Source organism: Perissodus microlepis, chromosome 1 (assembly GCF_051167445.1).
Source record: "Perissodus microlepis isolate ML-2025 ecotype Zambia chromosome 1, ASM5116744v1, whole genome shotgun sequence".
NCBI classification, from domain to species: Eukaryota; Metazoa; Chordata; class Actinopteri; order Cichliformes; family Cichlidae; genus Perissodus; species Perissodus microlepis.
The window spans coordinates 24,243,278-24,257,713 of NC_140461.1; the positions used below are offsets into that span (position 1 = coordinate 24,243,278).

The 14,436-nt window shown below is 43.0% G+C and overlaps 2 protein-coding genes across 2 annotated transcripts; one reads left to right on the top strand and one right to left on the bottom strand.

Annotated features, from left to right (window-relative positions):
- Positions 1 to 269: 269 nt before the first annotated feature.
- On the bottom strand, positions 270 to 7,323 carry grk1a (G protein-coupled receptor kinase 1 a). The gene is made up of 7 exons (XM_084936739.1): positions 6,378 to 7,323; positions 5,829 to 5,956; positions 5,515 to 5,672; positions 3,801 to 3,884; positions 1,871 to 1,995; positions 1,437 to 1,638; positions 270 to 1,044 (listed from the first exon to the last, which is right to left on the bottom strand). Exons 1-7 carry the CDS (start codon positions 7,077 to 7,079, stop codon positions 752 to 754), a joined length of 1,692 nt encoding a protein of 563 aa, XP_084792865.1. The 5' UTR covers positions 7,080 to 7,323; the 3' UTR covers positions 270 to 751.
- A 1,544-nt stretch (positions 7,324 to 8,867) lies between these two features.
- LOC146393884 (potassium-transporting ATPase subunit beta-like) lies at positions 8,868 to 13,425 on the top strand. The gene is made up of 7 exons (XM_084924698.1): positions 8,868 to 8,979; positions 10,349 to 10,477; positions 10,562 to 10,675; positions 10,786 to 10,991; positions 11,090 to 11,152; positions 11,413 to 11,505; positions 12,977 to 13,425. Exons 1-7 carry the CDS (start codon positions 8,868 to 8,870, stop codon positions 13,133 to 13,135), a joined length of 876 nt encoding a protein of 291 aa, XP_084780824.1. The 3' UTR covers positions 13,136 to 13,425.
- Positions 13,426 to 14,436: the final 1,011 nt, after the last annotated feature.

Consider the following 14,436-nt stretch of genomic DNA (forward strand, 5'->3'; position numbering starts at 1 on the left):
GTTCATGACAGTATGGATTATTTGGAGAAAGTGTCTTCTCTCTAAAAGGAACATGACAGCACAGCTCAGGGTTGAATAAAAACCACACAGAACAAACACTCCAGCTGTCAAGCACAGAGGTGGAGGGGTGATGATTTGGGCTCCTTGCTGTCACTGAATTAAACTCGGTAAGGACTGGATGAATTTTTATTATTACCTGATATCTTTGTCGCTGTGTGTATTAGTGGAGGAAAAAACAACAACACAAAATCCTGATTTTAATGGCAAAGTATTTATTTAAATCCATAAATATCTCTACAGCTACGGGTAGACTGTTATTAAAGTGTGCAAAAATGTTAGAGCTGAAAAGTGGAAACACAGACGTAAACAGCATACATGCTCTCACCTGTGCAGGTGTTTTTGCCATGTTTTTGATTAATTAAGTTGCATTTCAGAGAGTCTGAATGCTGGCAAAGAAAGCAGACAAACAAAAGCAGGATAATAAAATATATAAATTCTCTATTTTTGGCGGTCCACGTGCACAAACAATGAAAAAGCAATCGTTCCTGTAAAACTCAAAGAGAAGTCAAAATGACATTACAGCAACAAACTGAACACAAAGTGCAGATAATACTGTAAAAACCTGATTATGGCTCAGAGCAGTTCCACCAGTGCAACTTTATCATGACGAAATACACTTATGTCTAACCTGTACTGACCACCTGTACAAAAAGTGCTCGAAAAGCAAAAAGTTCATGTCATTTGAAACCCTTTACGACACAGCGCAGGTGGAGGACTTGGGCGGCTGCTCCAGGATGGATTCCCGCCGCAGGTCGTTGGGTAAAGTGCCACCCGGACCCCAGACTGTGAGCTCGCCGTAGATGCCGGTCTCGATCATCTCCTCCTGCCAGGGGATGGGGATGTTCCCCGAGGCGAACTCGTCGAAAAAGTCCACATCCTTGTCGTCCAGCTGCACGCCTTTAACCGTGGAGAAGGCTCCGACGTCGTCGACGTCCTTCGCGTAAACTGTTTTGGAGTCTGGCACGAAAGGGGGCGTAAGAATCCCTGTGCAGACACAACACAGAGAGACGCGGGTTCTTATATCTTCCCTAGGGTGACACACTGTCCTTATTAAAAGCAAAAAACTGTTGCTTTGGCTCTGGCTGAATTTATTTCTGTGGCACATTTAAAAAGAGAAGATAAGAAGATGAAAAGCCACAGAATAAATGTGGGTTTGGATAATCTCTAATGTTGGGGAGGTCCTGAAGTCTGAGTGAGTGTTTCTACAGCTGGATTTTTATCAGCACTAAAACCGATCACACCAAGCTTTAAATGAAACCAGTCACGCTCTTTAAACCTCATGCACAGATGTGTGTTAGTGCAACCATGATGGAAGCCGACACTACAAACGGGAGACTTCAGTGGAACTTTGGGTTCCTTGTGTGTTTCTGTCTGACCTGCATTCAGTTTCCTCCAGTTAATCTCGCTGAAGAAGGGGTGCGCCCTCAGCTCGTCGCACGAGTCGTTCTTGAAGCCGAGCCTCTTGTCGACCTCTTTGCACAGCAGACCCTCACAGATGGACCGGGCGTTCTCGCTAAACTTCTCCGGATAAGTTACCGGATCATTCAAAATCCGCTTCTTCACCACCTTATTCTCCACCTTTAACATTAAAACCAAAGCAGAAAAAAAGAAGGTGAATGAAAACCTGATTGTCACGTTTGTTCAGTTCCACTTTAAAATCTGTATAATTGCACAGACAGCAAGATGCATGACAGAAAGAAACGAGAGGTTCTTGAGGAGAAAAGATCAGAAAGATCAAATGGTAAATTTACAAACTGCTTCAAAAAGAAAATGACACGAGGTCGCACATAGCACGTCTCAGTGCTTCTACCTTCTCTCCTCGGGTCCTGAAGGGCCCCTTAGCAGCCAGAAACTCGTACAGAGTGACTCCCAGAGTGAAATAATCCACAGAGTAGTCGTATTCCTCACCTTTCAGCAGCTCCGGAGCCATGAAACCTGCAGGTGACAGCGTGTGACAGAGTGTGGATGAAAACGACCAGGATGCAAAGTATCCTCCATTAGAGGGAATACGCTTTTGTATTTCGGGGGATCTATTGATTCAAACCCAACAGGAAGTCTGCCATTTTTATTTGAAGATTCAATTTTTGTGCACATTTTGCCATTTCCAGATGTTGTACTTTGGCGAACTCCTAGAGATGTTATCCGATCAACTTTATATTTGCTCAGTCTGAACTACAGATCTGGACCATATTGAAATGTGGATCTTTTGAGTTTCTGTCAAAGGGTGTGGCCATGGCGCCATTGCAAAATGCAATCACCCCTCATGAATTTTCATTTTGATCTCATTCACTCATACATTTTCCAGTCTGGACCAAACCACTCAGGTGTGATAAGGCTCCGCCCCTAAACACATTTCATTGCCAGCAACCGTAATTTGTCCAGGAAAGCCGTACACAGTGGGTCTTAGTTCACATTGAAAAATGTGAGTTTTTGTCAAAAGGTGTGACCCTGATGGCATGACGAATTTTAATGCTTCGCCATGAAGCACGAAATTGCTATAACTCAAAGAAATCTAGTCTCCTAAACTTCACAGGCATGATGAGAGTCCCACCCTGAACAGGTTTGAATAGTTAGAGTGGCACCTAGTGGGAGCAAGACATGTAGTTATTGAGACTTTGATGTATTGCTTCTCCCAGGTTTACCCCATCCATCTCAAAAGCGGTCAGAATAAACATCACACTTTGATGATACTTCAGTGTTAAAATTGTGGGTTTACATTGAATGGCGCACCCTGGTGGCAGGGTGAATCACCGCAAAACAGGAAGTAGGTTTCATGTTTTATGGTCCTTTCCAGTGACCATTGTAACAAGGCTCTACAGCGCCAGCTACAATTAAAAAAGAAAACTAGCCCTCACACCATTCTTCATTTAGGAGTCTAAAATTTGGCAGCCCCATAAAAGACATCAAGATTTACAAAAAAATCTCTTGGAGCCATATCCTAAACCCAACAGGAAATCAGACATTTTGAATTTAATGTGTCATGTTAGCTAAAATTTTCCCAGTTTTCAGGCCTCGTACTTTAGCGAACTCCTCCTTGGGATTTCAGGAGATCAACATGATCTCAGGTTGAAGTTAAAGACCTGGGTGGCATGTAATGGCGAAGCTTTTGAGATTTCGCAAAATGGTGTTGCCATGGCAGCATGGCAAATTTCGATAATTTGCCATAAAGCATAAAACTGCTGTAACTCAAAGATGCATCAGACAATCTCTACCAATGATGAGAGCCTGGCCCTGAACAGACTGATATGCATTTGACAGTAATATTCAGAGCACCGCTTAGTGGGAACAGAAAATTAAAAGAATATTTTTCATCGCCACCTAGTGGGCAGAGGAGGTGTTTAGCATGTCTCGATGCGCCCAGTGTGAGTGCCCTCGCATTTCTGATTGCAGCTTTAATTTTGCATTGTTTTCATTATATGTTGATCAAAAGTCTTATACAAATAAACTTTCACTGCCTTTCTTGAACAAAAGTACACTTCGCTATTATCATACTGTGTAAAACAAATGATCTCTGAGTGGTTTTACTTTATCTCACATGATAACGTTAATTTGATAACGCCGGAGCTCATGTATGTAAAGCTACAGCAAAGAGCTAAACACCTGAGGTAAAATCCTCAACTGTGAAATGTAAATGTAGTAGTCTGTATTTCAGTATATTACAAGGTAAATTTCACACATTATGTGCAGAAACACTGAGTTTAGTTGTTTTTTTTTTCCCATTTGAGGATTCTATGGTGTACCTGGAGTGCCGGCGTAGCCCTTGATTTTAAACTGATCATCAGCCAGCTCCACAGCCAGACCAAGGTCAGAGATACGGACGTTACCTGTGTGAGAGCAAACAGGTTAATGTCAGCGTCACAGATATGATAAGCAACTCATTGACCTGCAGAAGTGTGATAACCCAAAGATATCCTTCTGTTAGCTGTGAAACACATTGTGTGTAATGTAGGTATGAAGTGTGTGTGTCAGTTTTAACTTCAGGAGGCTATTTCAAGTCAAGGTGAAGAGCTGTAATTGCACAAGCAGCTACAACAAGGCTTTTGTAATGGTTTTTAGAAATAGTTCACCATTTTGGAAAACACGTTAGCATATAGCTAGGTGAGACAGACGCATAATTTTTTACCATTATCACAACATATAGCGCGCTATCTAAGGCTAAATGCGTCATTAGGGAATCTTAAAAACACAATAAATACTAGAGTCTGAACAATATCTGACTTTCAAGACTGATACCGATCTTGTGTTATTTAAAAATCTGATATCTCAATTTTGATATAAAATATTCAATTGTATGAAACAAAAACGGATAAGCTTGTTGTCGTTTTTTTTTGTAGTCTGCCCTCTAGTGAGCAAACTATGCAACATCAGCAGTCACACAATGGTCGAAGGGTGTTTCTTCCATCTCTTCTTTTTCAATTTTCATTCAGCAGTCATTATAAATGCAGATACCAATAAATCGGTAAATAGCTAATACTGGATGATAATATCAGCCCTCCAATAAATCCTTTGTGCACATTTGAAATGAACTATGTTTTGCAGGATAACCACAGAACGGTGCCACAGGTTGCAAAAACAGGAAAGCTGATACACCAATGCCCCCTGTAGCTCTCCCCTCTTCGCTCTAAGCCCCTCCCACCAGAGGAGCACAGGCATTATTTGGGCTAAAAAAGTAAGACTTTATGCAGCACACTTGCTGTAGACTGACCTGATCTAATCTGGGGAGTTAGACTTTCTAGAGCGTGGAGGAAGTGCAGGAGTCTAGTTCCTTCTCAAAAACCTCTTGATTTTACAACATGCAGAAATGTAACGATTTTGGATTATTTGTCCAGTGACACCAAAAACACATTGCTTTCATCAGATTTAATGTAAGCTACGGAAGAACTCTTTCTTGGTGAATGAGATGTAGCAAAACCATCAATTCTAGTCAGTCAGCAAACGTTTTATAAAGGCTTCTGGCTCATTACTTGTGGCTGCTGTTTTGAGAAATATGTTTAAATTATATATAAAATATATATGCTGACTCGAACATACAAACGGTGTGTAAAGGATGTTCAATCAATTTTGATTTTAAAAAAAAAAGCCCTGAAATATGGTTTTAATTTCTTCTCTGGTCATATTTCCTGTTGTGGAATTCTCTCACAGAAATCAGGATCCTTCGAGTCCCATGAGTGCCTCTCTTATTGTCTGTGTCTATAACTGATGGTCACTGCCAGATGTTAAACATAGGATTTTCCTGTGTCCTTGCAAGCAGTGGAAATAGGTTTCACGTGACTGTATTACCAGTCTGAAAATTGTTTAAATGTGATATCCATGATCCTGCAGGTAACCAGCTGTATAATTCACTGCTGACCTCATACTATCACTTCTTTCATGTTTACATTGTCTCTACGTGGTGGCATGAGCACTGCAGACTAGACAGTTACCTTGGAGTCATCTTGTTCACGAGTGTTTTACCTTGATTATCCAGCAGCACATTCTCTGGTTTGAGGTCTCTGTAGATGATCCTCTTCTGGTGGAGGTGCTCCATGCCCTGGATGATCTGCGCAGCATAGTAGCACGCTCGTGGCTCTTCAAATCCCGGGTTGTTCTCATCCACATTATAGATATGGTACCTAATGCGATCAGAGAGAGATGTTGTAGGTTCATCTGAGGCAAAAATCCCTATATCGCAATAATAATTCTTAGTTTTGGGGTTGCAAGTTGTTAAATTACCTCTATGAGCCTGAAAAGGTGTAGGATGATGGGTCAAAGAGAAAAGATGATCTAACCTCAGGTCTCCGCCGTTCATGATGGTCATGACCAGACACAGCTCTGTTTTCGTCTGGAAGGCGTACGCCAAAGAGACGATGAACCTGCTGTGAACTCGGGCCAGGATCCTTTTCTCCACCATCGCGCCCTGCAGGCAGCAGAGGAGACAGCAGGAGACATGAGAAACTCTGTGATTAACAATATCTGAACTTGCATTTCCAGCTGCACCAGCTCTCCAACTTTAGCAGCGTCTTCTTGTGTCTGCTTTGATGACTAGAGACAGGAGACTTCAGTCGGGGTCCGCTCCATTTATAAACATGACAAGATTGGCACTTTATGCTATAAGGAGATCAAAATGTACTAATGCCGAGAGGACTAATCATATAAGCCTATGGTGCTCACCTGTAAGCCTCTATCCTAACACTGACTGTTTAGACAGGTAGGCTGGTCAGCTACTGCAGGTAAAAGTCCTGCAGAACCTCATGGAAACTAAATCAAAAAGGTTCCTGTATTTGAACAACTTCATGAACTGCTGGACCTATAATAGAGCAGGTGGCATGACTCCTTACCTCATAGCCTTTTCTCTTCTTCAGTCTCTTCTTGTTGAGCTTTTTGCAGGCATACAGTTTCCCCGTGCCCCTCATCTGACAGGCAAAGACTTCCCCAAAACCCCCTTTCCCCAGTACACGAAAATCCATGAACCAGTCATCTCCCATGGGCTGCATCTCCAGCCACTTCCACTGCAGAAACCTCTTCAGGTACATACTCTCCAGGAAAAACGTGTAGGGCACTTCCTTGAGGAAGTCCATCACACTGTCCATGGTCTCGTTGAAAAGGTCATCAGAAGCCTGTTGGTGCTTCTCTTTGACCTTCGTGATGCCATTTTCTGGCAGAAAGGGGCAGTAATACTTGGCATCAGGCTCCATATAACGCGATATGATCTTGCACGCTTTGTTGACTCGATCTTCATCCTCGGCATTGTTGTACTCCTCGATGTCTTTCCACAGACGACTGGGGCCTTTGTACTCGTTGTTGGACTCCAGGAACTCCTGGAAGAGACGTTTGCCGATGGGCTGCTCCACACAGACCGTCTGGAAGCCCAGGTCTAAAGTCTCCCGCAGACCCTCGCACACCGTGATGTGAGGCAGCTTCAGGCGGGAGTGGAACTTCTTGTCTCGGTTGGCCGCTGGGTTGGCAGTGCCATCAAAGCTTCCGCGGGCCGAGATGTAGGCAGAGTTGGCCACAACTGTCGTCAAGCCACCGATATCCATGGTGGATAAGAGAAAAGGAGGGAAGGATAAAGAGATGCAACAAAAGTGTTACAGGGAAGAAAAAGCAGATGGGAAAGGCTGCAAATGAGAACCGAGATGAAGAAATTGCAAAATGCAGACAAAAATCACAGAGAAGTAAGTGATGTAGGAGAGGACTTCTTCCTCCGGTGATTCAGAAGCAGAGTGACTCGCACATGTGAGCATCTGCTCACTGCACAGCCACAGAGTGACTTCCCTCCCTGACAGTCTCGTCTCTTCCTCTCACACATGCACACACACATGCAGATCTACCTGACTCATCACCTTTCCTCAAAGACACTTATCCACGCTGAATCTCTGTAATGCTCTGCCCCGTGCCCGACCATGTGCTCTGTGCCGGAGACGGGACGAGAACAAGGTGTGAGGGAACACGATGGAGAGTAGAGGCAGAAAATGAAAGAGGAAAAAGAGACAAATTAGGTAAAAATATGCATGTATGTAGCGGGACAGTAATGACAGCAGTGTAGAGAGAGCAAAGTTCTCTATCACTTTATTAGGTACACCTGTTAACTGCACGTTAAGAAAGTGAAGAAAAGTGATTTAAGTGACTTTGAATGTGGCATGGTTGTTGGTGCCAGACAGGCTGATCTGAGAATTTTAGAAAGTGCTGATCTGCTGGGATTTTCCCACAGAATCATCTCTAGGGTAAAGAGAAAGGAAAGGAAACAGAGAGAGAAAAAAGAGAAAAATTCCAGTGAGCGGCAGTTTTCTCTGGGGAAAAATGTCTTGTTGATGTCAGAGGTTAGAGGAGAATGGCCAGATTGCTTCGAGCTGATAATAATCACTTGTTACAACCAATGTATGGAGAAGAGCATCTCTGAATGCTCGAAACATCAAACCTACAACAGCAGAAGACTGCACCTGACGCTGAAAAATGTCAGAGTCTCGATTTCTGAGCAACATTTGGACACTAGATGAAATGAAAATATGCTTTGTATCACCCCCCATCCCTTTAGGACCTCAGCAGGATCATGTATTATGTCACAAAGCTCAGATCATCTCAAACTGGATTCTTGAACATGACAATGCTTCATAGTAGCTGGAGTAGCTGGTGTCATTAAAATATATGAACTTAGTAGCAGTGAAGCAAGCCGGCGGAGCCTCCACCTGAATCTGAATTTGACGTTTTTGCAGCCCTGTATTAAAATAACCTACGCTCAACCCAGTAGAGCACCTTTAGGATGTGACAGATGTGCAGCCAACAAATCTGCAGAGACTGTGGTGCTGTCATGTCATCTTGGAGCAAAATCCTTGCTGGAGGAACATTTCCAGCATCTTGTTGAATCTGTGCCACAAAAAATGAAGGCTAGTACCTATAAAGTTTGTGCTTTAGTACATCAGAATTAGTCAAATGTTTCAGAGGCCAAACTGACTCAGGTTTTCATTTCTGTTTGGATTTGCAGTGATTTAAATCAGTCTTGTTATCATTAGTAGCCAACCTTTTCAAGGTGATCCTGGTGTTTCTCCAGTGAATCAAGGACGTCATTGCTAATGAAGGAAGTTTACCTGCTCCTGTCATGGTACACCTTATCTTGGCCTCATAAATACAGAGTGAAAGATAACACACATCACACTGTGGACCGACTGTAAGTGCAGAAAAGAATGAGACTGGACGCAAGACGTTAACACAAAAGCTGAAAGTTCCTCACAAGGTTTGGAGAGGGACGAGACAGGGAAGAAAGAAATATTACTGCTGTCTTTACTGAGCTGAGAGAAGGAAAGAGAAAAGGTTTGCTGTGAAGCTCCATCATGGCCACTCTGAAGGAAAAGAGGACTTGCGGGCAGCGGTGTGAAGACTTCGGCCGCTTTGTCTGGAACTCGGAAAATGGGACGTTTATGGGAAGAACGCCAGAGAAATGGGGTAACAAGGACATGACTTCACTAACCTCTCCTGCATTAAATAGACTAGAATTTTTAAACCGCTTGCAACAAGTATTTTTCAGATTATTTAAAACATGCTGATAGCACTCATTCAGTCAAGTTACATGTTAAAAATTGTCCTAATACCTTTAAATCTTTTCTTTTCTTTTTGTCTGTATTTTATTTTGAATTGTTGCTGTGATCTGAGCTTTGTGACATGGTGCGCATGATGAGTACACTGTCCTCATAAAGGATTTGATGTGGTCAGCAAGAATACTCAGGAATGCTGTGGTGTTTAAATGAAGCTCAGTTGGTACTAAGATGCCCAAAGCGTGCCAAGAAAGTATCCCCCATGCTGTTACACCACCACCACCTGAACTTTGATGCAAGACTGGATGGAGCCATGTTTTTATGGTGTTAATGCTAAATTCTGACCCTAAAATGTGAATGTAGCTGAAATGAGAGTCATCAGACCAGGAAACATTTTTCCATCTTCTACTGACCAGTTCTTCCCATCCGTTAAGTAGCCTCGGTTTCATGCTCTTAGCTAACAGGAATGGCACCAGATGTGGTCTTCTCCTGCTGTAGCCCATCTGCTACCATTAAGGTTTGGTGTGTTGAGGGCTCTGACCCTAGATTCAAATATCACAGCAGAAATTGAAACTGTGTGACGCTGTAACTCAGCTTCCTGTTCTTCAATGACAGGAATGGCACCGAGTGTGATCTTTTGTTGTTGTAGGTTTAATTTGCTGTGTTTCAGAGGTACGTTTCTGCAGAACTTGCTTGTAACAAGTAAATATTTGAGTTACTAATTCCTTTCTATCAGTTTAAAGCAGTCTGACCTCTGGCATCAACAAGGAACTGTCACTCTCTGGATGTTTTCTGTTTTCGGCCCTTTCTCTGTAAACCTTCTTTAAATCATATAAGTCAGGTCCGATTGGCTCGTTACACGTTTACATTAATGGGCAGTTGAAAGGCTGTACCTAATGAAGTGGCCGGTGAGTGTAGTTGTTTTTCTTTCACATAAAACATAAAAGGCCTCAACAGTATCTGTGTGCGTGTGTTTGCTGAAAGACACGCATGATCCCAGTCACATGTCATGCACTCCTAGAGCAGCGAGAGATAAGTAATGATAAGTTTTGTGCACCTTTCTCTGCTTGACCTTACAATGAGATTAAATTCAGTTTGCAGCAGCAGAGGACACCTTGACCTCTGCGTTTCCACATTAGGCAGAGCTGCCTTGCTAGTGTGTACAGTAAATATTATTTCTCTCACTCTTATTTTCCAAGCTTCAGAGTGAGCAACATAGATAACTAAAACACTTATTGATGTACCCATAAAGGTGTGTTAATAAACTCCTTCCTTCACAGTGTACATTAGTCTGTACTATGTGGCCTTCTACGTCATCATGACGGGGCTCTTTTCTTTGGGGATCTGGGTCCTCATGTACACCATCAGTCCCTACAAACCTGACTACCAAGATCGACTAACATCACCAGGTTACATAAATCATAAATACATAAATACATAAATAATCACAAAAGATATCTCAGTGCCTCATAAGCATCTGTTTTCCCACTCAGGGGTGATGGTGTGGCCGGACACATACGGAGAGGAAGACGTTGAAATCTCCTACAACACGTCAGACAAGGCCAGCTGTATGGCAATGGCCAACATCCTTCACGACTTCCTGAAGCGTTAGTGTTCCCATACACGATTTATTCGGCATTATGTAACTTTTAACATGCACATATGTCAAAGAAAATTAAAAAAGACACCTGGCTCTGTTTTCACCTCTCTCTTTTAGCCTACAATGACACCAAGCAGCTGGAGTGCAACAACTACAACTGCACCAAGGGGAAGTACTTCATCCAGAAGACCTTCTCTGCCCCCCACCACACCAAGTGGGCTTGCCCCTTCACGCAGAGCATGCTGGGACCCTGCTCGGGAATTGAGGATCCGACTTTTGGCTACAACAGCACCATGCCTTGTGTCGTCATCAAGATGAACAGGGTGCGTTTGGTTTCACTCTGTCAGGATCTTTAAGCTAGAAAAGCAATGACATCATATAATAACCAGAACTAAAAGCAAATGTTGTGTTTTGTCTGCAGATTATTGACTTTTTGCCTTCTAATAACACCGCTCTGCCCCCATATGTGAACTGCACCATACTGGTGAGCTGCATGCAGTTACTTTAAAGTAATAAAGCTGTAGAATAATATCTGAATAAAGTAGTGGGTATAGGGTGACTCTATACTGTGGAAAAACACTGGATTCAACACATTTTCCACCTTTCACAGCTCTTTCCATCACACGCTTCCTGTCTGTTAATCTCCCGCCTTTTGAACTCATCAGCCACAGTTTAACAAAGATTCACAAAATGAATCAAGATCTTCTTTCAATAAAATACAACTCTGTTTCTGTTTGGATGTAGGATGGAGAGGACAGTGTGGCAAAAATAGAGTATTTCCCAGACGGTGGAATTATGGATCCCTCCTACTTCCCATACTACGGAAAGCTAGCACAGGTAAGACAGCAGATAATGATCTAATATTCAGGAGGCTTCTTCCATGTACAGTAACCTTCATTTGTTTTTAGCACAAAGACATAAAAAGGGTGAAACACCAGCCTGATACACAGAAATAATGAAACTGGTCACTCTGTGCTTTCTTAGCCTCATTACTTACTTCATTTGATAACCTGAGTTGAACTGAAGAACAAAGATAAAACATATTAGTGGAGCATACAGGATGCAGAGCATGGCTATGTGCTGAAAGGCTGCAGGGACCTGGGTTTAATTCAGCCTGGACCAAATTTCCTGCCCATTCTCAACCATTTTGTCCAATAAAGGCTAAATATAGGAAAACACTAGAGCCGTTTTATTTTGCTATGGAGATCACACCCTGGGATTTTCATCTATAATGGCCTGGATGAGCCAAATACAGACAAAACTACAGTTATGGTATTTGGCCCTAAAACACAGCCAGACATTTACTCTGGCTGGAATTTCTTCTTCTTGTCCTTAGCGGGCGACCAGCGGTGGTGGTCTGCCGCGCAACCAGTACGCTGCTGTAGGTGCCGCAGGTTCTCTTGCTTGACCAACGATTATCTTCCACGCTTTTCGATCTAAGGCGATGGTTCTTGCCTGCTCGAGGTCAAGTCGAAGGGCCTTCAAATCATCCTGGATTTGTTTCATCCATGTCTTCTTTGGTGCATTTCGATGCACCCTCCAATCGGTGGGGCGGGTCAACCAGCGTAGGCCATGGGGGTGGCGGCTCGGGTGCATTCGACAAATGTGGCCAAACCAACGGAGTCGGCGGCGCTGGATTAGGTCGCCGATCGTCAGTTGGCTGCCGCAGCTGGTGAGGATGGTGTCATTTGAATGACGGTCGCGAAGGGAAATGCCGAGAACGCATCTAAGGCAACGCATTTGGAAAACTTCGAGCTTGCTCAGGTCGTGTTTGAGCATTGTCCACGTCTCCGCGCCGTAAAGTAGAATGGGCAGGATCAAGGTTCGGTAAAGGCGGATCTTTGTCGCCAATGAGATGTTGTTCTTCTTCCAGACGCACCAGCGCAGGGAAGCGAACGCTGCCGCCGCCTGCCCAATTCTCTGGCTGGAACTACTTTGATCTTCAGTGCTTTGACCAGAACTCACTCTTTAAACGAATGTTTGTGTCTCCCTTTGTTCGCATGCACAGAAGTGCTAAAATTAGAAACATCGTGTCTCATTTGCTTTGATCTCTGGATGTCAGATACGGACACCGAATTCACAATCCTTTTTGTTGAGTGCTTGTTCACTGATGATTGTTGGATTGTTGGAGTTTTTTTATTTATACTGTTGCAGGTTCTCTACCATTATATTATCATAAGAGTCTTAAGATGATTCGGTGCCACATCATAAGCACTTTTTTTTTCTATTCAGGTACCCTCGTTCTTATGTTGCACTTGGTTAAGGAACCAACACTCTGCCTCTTCTTCTTTCTTTCTTTCTTTTACAGCCTACTTATGTCAACCCACTGGTGGCCGTTCAGTTCAGCCTGGTCGGAGAGAAGGAAGCCAAGATCCAGTGCAGAGTGGTGTCTGAAAAGATCAGCTACGAAAACATCCACGACCCCTATGAGGGGAAAGTCATCTTTTACCTCAAAGCAGTGAAATGAACCAAGTCAGATAGTCACACAGTACCACTACTCACCTGCTAGTATCATGTATCTGGATCTGTAGGGATACTTATCAAACCGCCTTTAAGCCACTTGTATTCAACTTAAGCAGTCTATAGACCTAAGTTTCCAAGTAATTTATTAATGTTGTTGCAAAATAAATTGTAAGATCTAGAAATCTGAAGGAGCAAAATTCAAGCGTTGTGACCTCCAAATGTGTCCTTAGAAACAGTGGATAAATGTATTTCAGCAACATAATGAAGAGTCTGAATAATAACGAATAAAATGATATGAACAATTATATAGTTTTGACTATGGGAATGAGTAAAATCAGAACGGTCACTTCTGAATAATAAAAATCTGAGTATCAGCTGTAGAGTGTCTGTAACTGGCTGCCGTCTCCTCGGGATAATAGGATGATGACAGTGAGGAGGTTTCTCAGGGATGTGCTGACTGCAGACTTTGTAAGTTATCAGCTTACACGGTGCAAGCATGCTGGTGTGCACACATACAGAGACACAGACGGACACGTGTAGGTGTGTCTCACATTATTATTATTGAGGTTTCCTGAGGTCTCGTAAGCCCGCTGTCATTGTCTTGGAAAGGATTACTGTGTTTGGTGACGAGTGAATGTTTTAATCACGTGGACAGACACACGAACGCTTCTATAAACATTCATGTGGAACTAAATATTCCACAGTCATCTGTTAGTGGTATTATAACAAAGTGGAGGCAATAGGGAACAACAGCCACAACAAGGTAGGCCACGTAAAATCACAGCAGGTTCGGTGTGGAAGAACTTGACTGGCCTGCACAGAGTCCTGAGCTCAACCCCACACCTCAGCCAGGCCTTCTCATCCAACATCAGTGTCTGACCTCACAAATGGATGAATGGACAAAAATTCCCACACGTTCCTAAATCCTGTGGAAAGCCTTCCCAGGAGAGATGAAGCTGTTAGAGATGTAAATGGTTGACCAACATCATATTAAACTCTACGAATCTAGAAGGGGATGTCGCTCAAGTTTATATGCGTGTGAAGACATACGAGTGTATGTAATAAGATCCTCCACACCTTTACACCATCTGGTTTTGTCTTTTCAGATCATTCTCTGTAAACACTAGAGACGGCTGTGTGGGAAAATCCCGGCATCCTGATCTGATGCTTGAACTTCAGCAGGTGGTCTTAACAATGTGATTGGTTGATTAGAGATTTGCATTAGAGTTAGCAACTGAACAGGTGTAGCTAATAAAGTTCCTGATTATTGTATATTTTTTCAGAAATGAACCTCTTAAGGAACTT